Here is a 15798-nt window from a genome sequence, read left to right as displayed (position 1 = left end):
AGCTACCACACTTGGTTTATACATAAAGTCATTAATAAGGACAATTCAAATCCCCTCACCAGCCACATATATACTTTAAGACAGGAAAAGAGCAGAAGGAACTATTTTAAAGGTCTGGCCGTATTCTGAAGCAAACTGTGGCAGTTGACTTGGGTAGCAAATTTGAGACAGTGTGCTAATCATCTCTTAAACCGTTCCTTATATTTGTACACCTATGTTTAAAAAGTATTCTTATATGTATGACCATACCTTTATGTTCCACAAAATAACCCAAGGCCCTGAAATGTATCTGATGTGTGCAAAGGGTTTGGACAGCTCTCCAGTTTCAGACAAGTGCCTTCTCTAAATTCCCAGCCATATTTGGATATGCCAGAATTTGAACTTCAGACTTTTTGCATGCACAGTATTCTTTGTGTGCACACTGTTAAAAATATGGATGTGTACTTTTTGCCTATGTTGCCAGAACATAGGATGGGTGGGTACAATTTTATGCATACCAAAATATCTTGGGCTAATCTTGCCATTTAAAGTTTGGAAGGGAGTGGAGGATGGACCAGATAAATTAATAGTGGAACATAAATATATAGTAGATAAATAGGTTGAACAAGTGGGGAAAGGGTGAATGCATATATATAGGACTCTTCTGTGTGAGGGACCAAAAAACCAGTTATGAGATACACTGGGATAATAATTAAGAAGAAGATGTACTGTAGGGCTCCAATCTTATACACATTTAAGGGGAGGATGCCCTCCTCAACACAGTGTGAAAACAAATAGAGAACTGAGCCGCAAGGCGGTATAAGGGGAGAAAATAACCCTGGGGTGTGCATGAGGCAGGAGAGCGGGAAATGGTGGAGGCAGCAATGAGAAGCAGGCGGGGCGAGGGAGCGGTCTGCGCTTCAGGCAGAATTGGAGGAAAACCGAGAGGTTATGTTTTTAGTGTGGAGCCGTGCGAAGGCGGCGTCACCGCAACTGAGCAGAAAGGCCTTTTTGCCCATGGAGAAGATGGAGGGATGCATGATGCGTGCGTGCCTAAGGACCAGAGAGGCGATGCTGATGGAAGAGAGGGAGGCGGGCTTAGCGTGGCTTTTCCCGATCAGGGAAAGGGGGCGGCTGCTGCCGGGGACGGAGGGAGGCGCGAGGAGGAGCCGCCTCTCTCTGACGAGGGGAGGCGGGATCAGGACCAGCAACAGCATCAGCTGCTGCGCGGCTCCCTTTGACAGGGAGGGAGGGAGGGAGGGAGGGAGTAGCAGCCTCCGCCGCCGCCAGGGAAGCAGGTGAGCGAAGCCGCCGGGATGGAGCCCGCAGCGCCGAGGAGAGGAAGAGGTGGAGAAGGAGAGGAGGGCTGTTAGCGGTGACGAGGGAGGAGGAGGCGGCGGCGGCTCGCTCTGGCCCGCCGCAGGGAGTGAGCAGGTAGCGGACCCGGATCCGGGCGCGGGAGGAGGATGGGCAACGCCGACTCCAAGCTCAACTTCAGGAAGGCGGTGATCCAGCTCACCACCAAGACGCAGGTGAGGCGGGGGGGGGGGAGCGCACCTGAGCAGGGCCGGTCTGCGAGGGAGAAGCACCCCTTAAATCAAAGGCATCGGCGGCGAGGCTGGCTCACTACTCAGGCAGGCGAGGAGGAGAGGCGTGCAGGGGGGGGCTTGAAGGAAAGGCCTTTCGAGGTGGTTGGTTGGGGGGGGGGTTTGATGGGCAAAGGGTCTTCTTCCTGGGCAGAGACATTGATCCAAGGAGAAGCCGTGGGGCTGGGGTTTGACAGGATGCAGCAGGGAAGCTTCTGACGCTGGAAGATCCACCCCCCTTTTCTCCCTCTGGGGGGTGTTGACGTGGGGTAAGCCCACCATCCTGGGGATCTAGGTGGGAATGGACCTTGTGAGATGCATACAGGCACCTGAAAAGTGCCGGGTTTGCGAGCCCTCTGCAAAGTGGGTCTTAAGTCAATTCATCTTCACAGACATTGCTGTGCTGCAAACCATTTGCTTGCTGCCATGCCTTTATTTGTATTGCCCCCCTTTCTTATCTGTGTGTTATCTCCACAACCCACAGGATTAAACTTGGCCTCTCACATACGCAAGGCAGCCAAGTAAAACCTGCGGTGCCCACAGCTCCATATGTTTGTGAATAGAGGCTGACAGAGGTGGGCTGCCTCAAGGATTTGGGCCTAACAGTCGGAGAAGGCCTCACTGGAGCAGAAGGCCTGAGGAGAAGAGCATAGGAGAAAGTTGGAAGGGTGCAGTCTAGTAATATGATGTAGTCAGGCCAGATGGTAGACGCTCTTCCCCAATCACTGTATGTGGTAAAGTAACCACAGTTGGAGTAAAAAATGAGCACGATTAGGACCAAGGCTCAAGGCTGTGCCTGTTTGCAAAATGCTGAATTGTTTTGTTGACCTATATGCATCTATTTCATAGCATCGGGTAACTGAATCAAATCATTTGGATACACACATCCTTGATGCGTAACTTTCTTTTACCCTTTCAGGGAAGCCTGGGGAATTAGTGGTTACATAGCATATGGTGTTCGGCTAATCGGGTTATGCCTTTTGTTTGCTTGCACTTAAATTTTAAGTCAGGTGCATGGGTACAAAAAATGTTGTTACGGAGAGAAGAGGTAATGAACTGGTAGCCTGCAGGCAAATAGTTGAGTGAGTACTGGAAAGTGCAGCAGCTGTCGCAACTTTAGAAACATCAGACAGGTTGGGCTACGTGAGGTGGTGCTTATTGACAAGAGACAGGAAGGGCCTTGAGACCTTTTATTTGTACTTGAAGGGTGAAAGTTACAGCTAGAGGAAGATTCTCAACAAATATATTCAGCAAAATTCTTCTCTTTACCCTGCTTGTTGCACGGTGGCCAAAATGCAACAGCTGGTGGATTTTTGCCATCTCCAGCAAAAAAAGCATAGGACTAGTAACCATGGTTAGAGACAGGTACAGTGTGAGAATGCAGGGAGGCTGTAAAAAAACCCACCTCCCTTAGTTGGCATATAACAATGCTGCTTAGGCTTGTCAGTGTAAGTATCCTAGTACTTGAACCTGCAGATAAGTAAAATTAAGAGATATTTTGAAGCTCTAGTGACATGGATTTTCCAGACTTATTTTGATTTGCTGCAATGTGGCAGTGGAAGGCCTGCTTGCAGCAGAGTCATGGTGACATTTTAGCTGTATGGAGTTTATGATGAAAGGAAGGACGAATAGACCTTCAGAGTTAGGCATTATATGTTCAGATCTCATGATATGAGGAAAAAGTTAACTTTCTTTTCTGTTGGTTCCTTTTCTACAGGTTCCAACAAAGGAGAAAGAATGCTAATAAGGGCACCCGTTAGGGATCCTGAGAGTCCCACATTCCTTGTCCCATCACCAAATAATTTGATTTGTACCTGCAGGTACAGTATGCATGACTAGGCTTTCTTGTGCCTAGTCCCACATTCCTTGTCCCATCACTAAATAATAATTACATTTGTAAAATCTGTAAGCCAGCTTGAGGTTGAGACAAATATATTGAAAGAAAGATAATGGAAAAATATAAATCAATACTTTAGGTTTAATATAATATTATGTATTTTTTTTCTTTTAGTGCTAATGTGGTGTCCTTCAATTGAGTAAAGGAAAAATTAAAAACTGCTGTGTGTGTATAAAGAGACTATAACCTTTGCAATTTTTGACATCTATGCTTAAAGCTCGGTTAAATTCAGTGAGTCTTACTCCTACAGTATAAGTATAATGTCTCCTTGGGTTTCACAGTCTGAGCATAGTGCTAGTACACAGCAAGCAAATAGGAGTTGTTATTTTTTTGGTTTGCTGACTTTACAAGTTCATTCCTTTTATAAAAGTGAACGTTTGGTGTCCCTAGCTTGGTTTGTTAAAAGCCTCCATAGCAGTACTGGGGAGACTGTGCCATGAGGAAAGGTGGGTGGAGGAGATGGAACACCCATATTTACATACTTGAGAAGGGCCCTACAGTACCTGCAGGGCAGTATGTATGACTATCTTGGGGCTAGTCACCAAAATATCTGTGTAAGATATAGCACTGCCTTATCAGCCGCATTCTGTATGTAACATTTTGGTGGTGCTGTTTATTACACCATTATAACAAAAACATAGATCCTTCATATCAGTCAGGGATAGGTGAATTGAAGTTTGATGCCGTTGCTTTTGACTGTTTTGTCAAAATGAAAACTATACCATAATGTCATACTGTTGTACAGACTGACAAAAAAATGATCATAAAGACTATATATACACACAACACATACTTGTGCAACCTAATAAATCCTACTATTTCAAATTTCTTTTTATGAATGTCAGGCTGCAGATCTGAACCAACTGGACTTGGTGCACATGGATAGTTTCTGTAGTCTGTGTTTTCTAATGAGATAATTTTCAAAAAGCCTGAAAAGTGACCAGTATGAAAGGCTATGTGCGTCTGTAACCTGGGGACTGGTGTCTTTACTATGTTAATGTAATTTGTACAAATTGCAAATAAGCAGTGCTATCTTTTCCATAGTCTCTTTGGTGAAAATATGCTGCCTGCCATTGCATTCTGTCAGTGTTGATGGATTGCTTTTTATATTGCAACTGGAATACCTTCTCCAGAGAAAATGACAATTTTTTTTTATCACATGCCTTCCTTCTTCCTATTGTCTCCTTTACTGATGGGTAGGATTAGCAAATAGAGAGGCATTAATTTTAGGCATTTGAACTCAGCAAGGCAACTGGCCTTAGGCACGAGAAGCAAAAGTTATTTGGGCAGCTACGGTCAAACTAGGCTTTCTTGCTTGACAACATTAAGTACAATTCAGCGGGCTAATTTGTATACCTGTCTTACCTTGCAGGTGTAAGCATAGGATCTCCTTTCATTTTTATACAGCTCTAGGTTGTCTTCCCTCATAAAAGGCTCTGGGCAGTTACAAAGCATCTTATTATTGCACCAAACATATAAGTAGGCTAGGAGACTGTGATTTTATCAAGACCACCAACTTCAGCAAGGATTTGAACCCAGATTTCCCATATAAGTCCAGAATTCTGCATTGCACTATCTTTATGAAGTTACCATTATTTGAAAATCTAGCTAATGCTGATTTGGAAGAGTGCGTTGTTGCCTTTTCCTGTTTCAAAGGGTAGCACTATTCTCTTATTTCTGCAGATGTATCCTGTTTCCTCAGGAATCTTATGCAGAGCTCTTGATTCTCTGGAAATTATCAGGTCCACTGGAATTTAAGTAGATCCTTTCATTTCTCTCAAGTTAAAGCAAAGCTGTTAAGACAGAACTAAAATGCGCAACACACCACTTGATACACACATTGACTTTCTCTAGGTTTGGGGTGGATTATTCCTGGAGGGGCTGGATTAAATCTCTTGCTTTATTTTATAGTAATTACTTTAAACCTCAGCTATGTTTCCTGGCTCTAACCCCTTTCCTCAAATACTCAACTAAGGCAGCAATCATGTACCTGTTTATTTGGAAGTAAGTTCTCTTGAACTCATTGAGCCTGCCTTACTCAGTGGTACTTACAATACTTACAAATAGATATTAAAGCATTACACTGTAATAAGATAATTGTGTTTCCTATATCTCCTATTAGAATTTCACTTATGGAGATTTGAGATCAAATGGTCGTAGCCATTGATTTTCTGGCATATGATAAGAAGAGCTGTGCTCCTTGGCTACATTTGTAGTGGGGGTGATGGTGGTACGTTTCACACCCACCCCCTTGCCATAAATGCATCACTGGTAATAGTTACTTTTGATCATTAGCTCACTTATAATACCCTTGGTCCTCTTAGGCTTGCAGACATATCACAGCATGTCTGTAGCAAGTGGTTATGTTCAAATATCTTCGTCTGCAATGCCTTTTTATTTCAAGATACATTTTAATTCTAATGGAAGTGGTAGAAACTTTTTGGCATATCAAGGATGGCACAGCTGAACATCAGTCTGGTAGCAGCTTAAGGTAGTTTTGTTGGGCTCTTACTTTGGAGGTGACCCAAAAGCATAGTTCTCAAGTATGTTCTCCCCTGCCCCCAACTTGTCCCATGCTTTGTACAGAGAGTATTGGATCAAACATACTCATGATATTTGAAGAAGTATCATTGAAACAGTTTACTATAATAAATAGTCCAAATAGTTATGCCTGGGGAAGGATTCTGTAATGCAAAATCTTTCTGTTTTTTCAGCCAGGAAACTGTTCAGTGTAAGGTAGAACACCTGCCTTTTCTGCTGAAGTGGCCCCTTCCCTTGGCAGTCATCTGACCAGGACATTCTGCCTAATTCCCTGAACGATATCCAGTATTTCCGGAAACACTGCATTCCAGTGAAACAGAGGGTAGATCTGGAATCAAACTGGTTTTTTTAAAATTTTATGTTCTATACTTTTGTTTTACATTATTTACAAATGTAACATTCAATATGTTTTTTTAATATACTACAGGGATCCTTACATTTTCATGGTTCTTAGTGGGGGAAATAAAAGGAAATTAATATTATGTGGTGGGATAAATGGGTGCACAGCACTGAATTCTCCCCACCCTCCTCATGTAAATAAACACTCTTCCAGCGCACAACCTTCTCAGCAGAGTCCCTGGTGAATCATTGCCTTGAGAGCATATAATACTGTACTTCCTTCTCTGGCTTCCTTGTGGCCATCTGGCTAGATAAGCTTGCAGAGCAATTTTTTTTGAGGGGTGGGGGTTCATCTTAACACAATTCAATGGCTGGAAAGTATATCAGCTAATAGCATGGGGCCAGTGCTCATATATCCACCCTCATCCAACATGGATAGATCACAACCTACCTTGAAAATACTGCTTGGGGTGCATACACAAAATGGCTACCCTTTCGTATAAAGTGGCTGTTCTGGGAGTTGGGAAGGGGATTTTGTAGGGTGTGGGACAGACATCATCCTAAGGGTGTGGGAGAGGATACTATGAGGGGGGTGGAGCTTAGGGAAGAGGCAAGGCTGACACTTCTTTGATGAGTGCTGTGTCTACTATTCTAATACACTATATTTGATATTCCTTCCAGTTAGTTTTGCATTCTTCTTGCCTTTTCATATCCAGCATAATGCACATTTTTATATCACATTTTTTAACGTCACATTTTTAATCCATCTGCATTGTGGGTGATTTGCTCATTAGTTTGTCCCAGGACCATGTTGAAAAGAGTTTGGTAACTTGAATATTTTTCAAGGTAATGGATGTATTTGAGTTGCATAATACACTGCACCCCAGTTATACCAATCCTATTTATTCTGGGTGGTTGTTACTCTGATCAAGTCAGGGGCCACTTCTTTACCTAAATCCTCGGTTATATCATTCTGAATGTCAGTGTAAATGCATTTTACACCTGTGCACACAATCCGCTAAAATTCCTGATTCTCAGTAGTTCAGTACTATGAATATGCTTTCCTGCTGAATTTATTTCTGATTGTTCAGTCTCTTTTCCTCTTTCCTCACTCAGAAGGAGCTGAATGCAGACTTGCTGTGTTGCCCATTGGTTAACATGCAAATACTTTCTGCATTAAGGCAATCACCTGTGATTAAGTGCCTACTTTTAGAGAATGCAAAGGGGCTCATTTTATGGATGTTAAGGATGGTGACAGGGAGGTAGTTGACATTAGTATCTCATGGGAATATATAATCACTACAGAACAAACATGCTCTACCAGTTTATGCTTTGCTTACCTGCTTCAGCTTTCTGGTCTTTATGTTTTAGTGACACATTACCTATCAATAGCTCAGGTAGTGCCCCTTCATCACAGCCAGTTATTAATCAGGCATGACAAAGTTTCTCACTCTCACTTGCTTTTTAAACTGTTCTTTAACAATGTAGGCATTGGATTCCTTTATCTGCTGTAAAGCCAGGAAATTGGAAGCCAGGAAATTGTCTTTGTTTAAACAAGCAGTCGTCTTTCCTCTCCTCACCCTTTCCAAACACAATTTGAAATTGCCGAATGCCCTGAATAACTTGCTATTAGGCAAGAACTGCTGTTTGCTTTTGGAGCTTTTACTATGTCAGACACACAAGATCACGATAGAATATTCATTCTACCTGATGTCTTGACTTGTCCTGCTGAGTAGTATTCAGTGAGTCTGTAATGACTGAAATTTATTTCCTTTATTAAGGGAGAGAACCTTCTTCACTTGGTACACTTAGTATTCTTAGAGTGACTGTTTGTGTTGGCACAAAATAATCAAGTCTGCTCAGTATGACTTTTGTGGTTGTCTGTATCATAAACTATATGCATGTAGATGTGCACCCATGTCCAGAACGCTGTGTGTTACTCTGCCTGTGTATATAGCTCTGTTCCCACACATGCATTGGTTTCTATTAAAGTAAGTGTCTGTCAAAGCGTCTTTCTTGAAAGCAGCAACGAATGAACAAGAGATGTTGGTGTAGCTTCATAGGTACTTGCCGAATCTCACCACAGCTTCTTGCCCCTTCCTATTGGCCCTAAGTCTTTGCCTTTTTGCTCTCAGCTTCTCTACATCATTTCCCTTCAGTTTTTCCACCCTACTTGTGTCTCTCCAAGATACTCTATTATTTTATTAATAATGCATTTACATTTGTCCAACTGGTCAGTAGTATTGGGTTGATTTGGTTGGATGGCTTTGGATGTTCCTTGGTCATGGACTTCATTCAAATGTCTGCTTGATAAACAAAGTGATCACACCAAGTATTCAACCAGTAACTCAAAAACCAATGTAGGTTATAATTGTGTGGTGGTGTTTTTAACCTACTCCCTGCATTCCGGTCAGCCTTCTGTGCCTCTTAGCTTTCCCAAAAATCATTCCCATTTCCAGGTTTTGTATGTTTTCATTAAAGACCACCTGACTACTCCCATCTGCCTTCTTAGGTTGTGCTGCTGCATTGGGCGAGAAAACCACTTTCTATAGGAGTTATGTCAGCTGGCACTGGGCTAGTGCTTAGCAGTCATTTCTGATAAATTATTTTTGAATAAGCATGGGTTTGTATTAAATGTCTTTTTTATTGGTCCGCTTTTGCTTACTGATGTGCTATGATTATACTGATGGAAGCGTTCTTATCTTTATTGTTGTGGACTGCTTTGACCTCAACTTTGCTGTTGGAAAAAGCAGCATAAAAACACTGAATCAATTCAATCCTTTGATATTTGTGTCTCTTCAGCCTGTAGAAGCAACAGATGATGCGTTCTGGGACCAGTTCTGGGCAGATACAGCTACTTCAGTCCAAGATGTTTTTGCTCTTGTTCCTGCTGCAGAAATCAGAGCTGTGAGGGAAGAATCTCCTTCAAATTTGGCTACTTTGTGTTATAAGGTAAAAGGCATTATTCTTCCTGTATTGTCCCCGCTGTGAAATTCAATTAGTCAAACATTAGCTCATTCAAAGGGGGACAATTGGCTGAAGGTAAACCAATCCAGAATGAGATGTCCGTCACTCTTAAGTAGAGACCCCTGATCACAGGGAATGTACAGTTTTTGAAACGACTCCATAATTCCAAACAATCCTAAATTAGCACCAAGGCATAGAAAGATACTTCAGTAGATTCATTGTTAGCTGAGGTTTATGGTAATCTGGAAGAGGAAATAGTATCAAACCACCAATACCCTGCAGGGTAGGCAAACATGAAAGCTGTAGTTAAACTTCAACAGGATTAACTATGGCAATCAGTCTTGGACAGCAGTAGCCTGCAAGGCAAGAATAAGAGTGCAATAATCTGAATTCCAGCTATAAAGCTCCCATGTATTTCAACTGTAGATACTTGGTACATATGATCAAAGAATCAGACAGACCTTTGCTAGTTTAAGTGTGCTCAGGAGTTACATTTACCAGGTGAATTTTAGAATACCTTCTTTCTTTCTTTCTTTCTTTCTTTCTTTCTTTCTTTCTTTCTTTCTTTTCTTTTTTAAAAAAAGCCAGACAGCGCCTGCAGGGTATCGAACTGCCGTTAAGCAATTGGTGAATCTGCAAAGATTGCTCCGAAGTAACCGCTAGGCTAAGCTGTCCCAGAATACCATCTTTCTAACCCTCCCCAGGAAAGCAGACCTAAGGGTCAAACTAGATGTGACCTCAATTATGCCTCTGAATCCCATTATAGGGACTCTCCTGTTCTTTTAAGCCTGGAGTCCCCCATGTGGTGTCTGCAGGCAGCATAGTGTTCTTGGACCGAGACCCCCTGCCCCTCCCAATTTTTATTATTATTTTTAAATTAGGTTTAAGAACTATTTTTAAACGTTTGGTGCTGGGCATTCAGCCACCTAGCCTTCTTCCCTCACTTTCCTTAGAATGCCTTTGGATGGTCCCAGAGGTTTTCTCCAGAGAAAAAGGAAATGCCTGCTGAAGAGCAGTGGCTGCGCTTCCAGCCTCCCCCTAAAATGTTTTGGAAAAGAAATGGTCATCATCATTACCACGAATGAAAAACTCCTTGTACCTGATCGCTCAGAGGCTAGAAAAAATGCTGCTGGAAATGCTTTTCTAGTTCTGAACATGATGTAGTGATGAGGGAATGATATTGGTGAAAAGGAAAACAAGTTAGAAACTGGTGAAAAGGAAAACAAGTGAGAACTTGCTTTTTTAGTAAATTGCTTGTGTCTCCTGAAGGAGGGCCATCTTGCAGGTTAAAGCAGTTTTATTTCAGGAGGCCCAGGCACTATGAATGTTGCTGTAATATTTCCATTTTCTGATGTGGTTATCTATCCATCATCTATCTATCTATCTATCTATCTATCTATCATCTATCTATCTATCTCTCTCTCTATCTATCTATCTATCATCTATCATCTATCTATCTATCTATCTATCTATCTATCTATCTATCTATCATCATCATCTTACAAGCCACAGCGAGACATATATTGCAAAGCAGGGAATGCATTCCTTAAATAAACAAACATCACTTCCTACCTCAGAAAATTGTGCCCCAGAGCAAGTTCAGTATTTATAAAAATGCCCTTTGTATTATTCCATCTTGTTTAATCCCTTGCATTATAAGTTGAAGCGGTTGTTAAAGACTTTGGTTTTATCTCTTCTTGTTTAGGTTTTCTTACTCATTATAGCAGAATATTTGTAATTCTCTGTCTAACAGAGAAGACTTTAACAGCACAAGGGTGTCGTGGACAGGGGATATGCATCAAATTTGTAGTTTCTTGCTTTCAGGTGTAGAAAATAAGCAAGCGGGTCTGTCTTTTTTCTGTACGTGTATGTGGCACAGTAGAATATTATGATATTTGCATACCACTAAGATGCATCCTAGGAGAGTTCTCCCATATTCAGCAATAGGAACTTCAACTGCTCTAGTCTGGAATGTCGTTCAGACATTGAAAATACTTTTAATGTATGAGGTTTCCCCTCTTCTTTTACTCTTTGGTAAACGGAGGAAAGAGGAACCTATTTGCATCTACTGTACCACCAATACTTGTAGATTGGACTATTGCTAGTCCGCTATGCAGTATTTACCTGCAGAGCACTCTGTTTAATATGACTTTAAGGTAAAGTAAAGGGACCCCTGACCATTAGGTCCAGTCGTGACCGACTCTGGGGTTGCGGCGCTCATCTCGCTTTATTGGCTGAGGGAGCCGGCGTACAGCTTCCGGGTCTTGTGGCCAGCATGACTAAGCCACTTCTGGCGAACCAGAGCAGCACATGGAAACACAGTTTACCTTCCCGCCGGAGCGGTACCTATTTATCTATTTGCACTTTGACGTGCTTTCGAACTGCTAGGTTGGCAGGAGCAGGGACTGAACAATGGGAGCTCACCCCATCACGGGAATTTGAACCGCCAACCTTCTGATCGGCAAGTCCTAGGCTCTGTGGTTTAACCCACAGTGCCACTCGCGTCCCTTTAATATGACTTTACATACCTTGCAAATCACTGGGCTGGATACATGCTATTCAAACTATGTGAGCAGCCATGTTAAACAATTTCTGATAGTTCTCCAAGAGCTGGAAGTGGCATATTGATCCTCAAAATGTACTTTGCATTTCCAATTCAAATATGAGTTCATTTTCAAGAGTAATGCATACCATACTGCAGACCAAAGCTTTTCTCCCTCCACTAAAAATGTATCTGGGAATATCAGATAATTGCAAAAATAGAAGCTGGCACGGACTGCTGCTGGTAGGGTTATACTGGAGTCAGTGACCTTGTTCCTGAAAAACATTGATATTAACTTGATCTCAGGTATTTATCTTGGAAATCTGGCATGCTCTCTCCCCACACTTTACAAATCAGTTGGATCCACATTTCCCACCTCTTCCATTATGCTTGGCACTTGTTAAGAGCACTTCTCATAGAGCAGCATATTCATCTGTGGAACCTTCAGTCATTTTTCAAGATCAAGGAAGAAAGTAAGATTTTGATTACACACTTCTAAGTCTTGAAATCCTTTCTCTCCCCCGCCCTTTACTAAATTATCACATTCTCAGAAAAACGTCTTTTTCAGATGGATTTCAGTATTGGGTAACATACAGCATTGCATGATCAGATTTAAATGCTCACAAAAGTATTTCCCTTTCCTCTGCTTCCCCCCTCCTCGAACTCTGTTCCAAAAGCAAATTTGGGTGGGGGAAGGGGCTAGAAGGGCAAGTTCTGTAAAACGAATGGAAATCTGTTGTGCTAATGGGATGGAAACATTGGATGTTACCTATTACGTTCAAACAGAGGCCAGCACTAATAATAAATAATGATGCATTTATTAAATGTTGCTGCTGCTGCAGTAAGCCATTTGAAAACTTGAATTATCTGTGGCAATAATTGGTGTCTGCATGGCAGCAGTTCCTGTCATTTGCTTTACCTTATTTGTTTCAGGCAGTGGAAAAGCTGGTGCAGGGAGCTGAGAGTGGCTGTCACTCTGATAAGGAAAAGCAGATTGTCCTGAACTGTAGCCGCCTGTTGACCCGCATCCTACCCTATATCTTTGAGGATCCCGACTGGAGAGGCTTTTTCTGGTCAACCGTTCCCGGAGCAGGTCGAGGAGGGGTATGTATCTATTGAATTGTACTACTGCTTTCAAACAGATGAAGGAGGAAGGACTTCTTAATCAAAGTGTAATGATTAATTTATTTTAACTACTAAATTATATTTATCTAGAGGTAGGAAAACTTTACCCAGGCCTAGGCATGCCTGGACTGTGTTGCTTGGTTTGCTCTGATCCTGGCAGCATTTCTACCTTCTTAAATGAAGCACTGAAACATATTTAATGGAGGACTAGAGGCTCATAATGGAAAGACTGGTAAAGCGGGCACCTGGCTTTGTCCATGCCTGTATCTTTTAAACTATTTTTTCATCCATGGGCATCTCAAGGGAAAGCTGGTCATTCTCAAAACGATACCCGGTGTTGAAGAATTGTCTTGAAATTCATTCTATCTATAAATGGGATGGGAGGAAAGAAAATTAAATGAACCTAGACTGATGATGTCCTCGGAAGGACAACGTAAGGTGCTTTTCGTTGCTGAATTTTGCATCTTACTCAGCATCTGCAATAGCCTGGTAAGGAGTAATTTTGGTCTGCAGTGCCAGTGAAAAATGGCAAGGACTGACTGTACTATTGATCTCTTGTTCCAAGTCATGCTTATTCAGAGCCAACGACCACAATCACAATAGTTTTCAGGGTTCAGACATACTCTCAGTAGTTCCAGGTGTTGTTGTTATTTACAATAACAACACATATGATCATATATACATATATGATCAGCTGGGATGTAGAAACATCAAGTTATCCTGGTCCCAAGCTGTATACGGCTGTGTATATCAATGCCAAAACCTTGCTTTGAACCTTCAAAAAAATAATAGTATTAAAATCCCACAAATCAGTTTTTTGGTTTGGGTGGGGAGGTGAAAGGACTGAATCCAAACCCATTTCCTGCTCCTGAGGAGATGGCTGGTGGCATTCTTAATTTACTTTCCTCAAAGACTATGTGTGCAGCCCAAGTGTTTGTAGGAATAGGGATGTGGTGGGTGTAAATTGTGATGAACACTTGAAATGTGTTCTCTGCATTGGCCTTAGAAAATGGGACTTGGAAAATGTGCAGGAAGTACTGAAGAGGGCTAACCCCAATGCAACACTAAGTGGGGCGGACTTCTTCATATTGTCTGGAAGCAATCAGTTTCTGAGTTGTTTATGCCCACTTTCCCCGAATGCGTAATAAAAATTCTTTGCTTTTGACTTCTATAATGCCATTCTAGTCTCTAAACCCCCAACTTCTGTCAAGGAATTTAAATCTGACAAAGCACAGAAATTTTTGCAACCAAATATTGAGCATTCAGCCACTTTGCATGTTTTATTGATTTAGTTTCTCATTTGGGCTTTGCTCGTAGAATTTGGAACATTTTCGTTTTGTTTTACAAACTGCAGTTTTGTACCCATAAGCAACACAGGATGAAACCATTTTATGTGTGTTTTTGAGTTGTTGGTGGGATTTTTGTTTTTGCAAATTGTTAAACTGAGAATGCCACGGAAATCTGTTTCCACACCATATCTGCAGAAGGACTTGCTTAAAAATAGTCCCCACTGCCAATTACAGCCTGTGTACAGCATAGTGGTGCTTTCTTGCCTCATTTTGCTTTACTATAGTTCATCCTCCTACAGACTGCCAAGCTGTTTAAATGTGTTGACTTTCCAATAACATTTTAAATTATTAAATTGGTCAAATGCAATACAGTGGACGCTTGGGTTGCGAACGTGATCCGTGCAGGAGGCACGTTCGCAACCCACAGCGTTCGCAACCCGCAGCATTCGCAACCCGCAGTGTCGCGTCTGTGCACGCTCGGGTTACAATTCGGTGCTTATGTGCATGCGCAAAGCGCGATTGCCGAAACCCGGAAGTAACCTGTTCCAGTACTTCTGGGTTCGGCGCGGTGCACAATTCGAAAACACACAACCCGAAGTGTCTGTAACCTGAGGTTTGACTGTAGTTGAAATATTGGGAATATGTATGAAAATGTTTTTGTTGACTAAATAACATCAAATAATTTATGGGGGTCAATTTATGGGCTCTGTTCTTTTTCAGGAGTTTCTTCTAGGCTAGACCCGTTAAAAGGAGCAGGAGTTATAAGAGCACAACTGTGATAGTATAATTCTGCCTATTCATTTCAGTGGAGCTTAAGCTGGAGATTGTAATTGGTGCTTACCTCAAGAGCTGTGCATTGTATGCTACACTGAAGGCCATGGCTCTGTGTTAAAGCCATCCCATATTAACAATAACAGATGTCTGTGATTAATCGATTTGATGCTTTTGCCCTTAAGATTCTTAGAGACTATTTTTCCTTCTCTGATTTCAAAGCTGAATGGAAGGGCAGCTAGCCGGTTTTCATCTCTTTTGTTTTCTATTTCTGCACTTAGTGTGCTTTTATTGGTTGCCCCGTTATGGTACTAGACAAGGTTGGATCAATGCAGGTCATTATTGTAGTCTAGCCTGCTTGCCATGAGTGAAGGGCTCTGTGTCATGCACAGGCTGATACAGGCCTGGCTGTCACAGATAAGCCCCTGTCCCTCCCCCTCCGCTGGAGGAGAGTATGAGATCCAGGATGAGCTTTGAGTGGCAGTGCTACAGGCCTGCAGAGGGGATGTATGGTTCCCTTGGAAACAGCTGCAGACTTGTGACTGAAGCGAAGCACCAGCACTGAGATAGAAGAATAGGGCTTGATTTGGATGCCTGGAAGCACTTGGGCTGCTGAAGTAAGAGACTTGCTTTGCCCCAGCAAAACTAAGAGCATCTCCTTGCTGAATAACCGCCTGCCTCTATAACACATTTCTCACAGATCATTCAGCAACATAAGAACTATATGCTTCTGTTTAAGGTCTGCTCATGCAATGACTAGAT

The 15798-nt window shown here is 42.1% G+C and overlaps 1 protein-coding gene across 1 annotated transcript in view; it reads left to right on the top strand.

Annotated features, from left to right (window-relative positions):
* The first annotated feature begins 1172 nt into the window (after window positions 1-1172).
* Window positions 1173-15798, top strand: part of HID1 (HID1 domain containing) — a 41094-nt gene continuing 26468 nt past the window's right edge. The window contains exons 1-3 of the mRNA XM_082211040.1: window positions 1173-1511; window positions 9145-9294; window positions 12785-12955. Coding sequence (XP_082067166.1) covers window positions 1446-1511; window positions 9145-9294; window positions 12785-12955 — 387 coding nt within the window. The 5' untranslated portion in view covers window positions 1173-1445. The remainder of the gene's footprint in view (window positions 1512-9144; window positions 9295-12784; window positions 12956-15798) is intronic.

This window comes from Podarcis vaucheri (assembly GCF_965113315.1).
Source record: "Podarcis vaucheri genome assembly, chromosome: 2".
NCBI classification, from domain to species: Eukaryota; Metazoa; Chordata; class Lepidosauria; order Squamata; family Lacertidae; genus Podarcis; species Podarcis vaucheri.
Note: the sequence above shows the minus strand (reverse complement) of the source record. Positions and strands in the feature narration are given on the sequence as shown.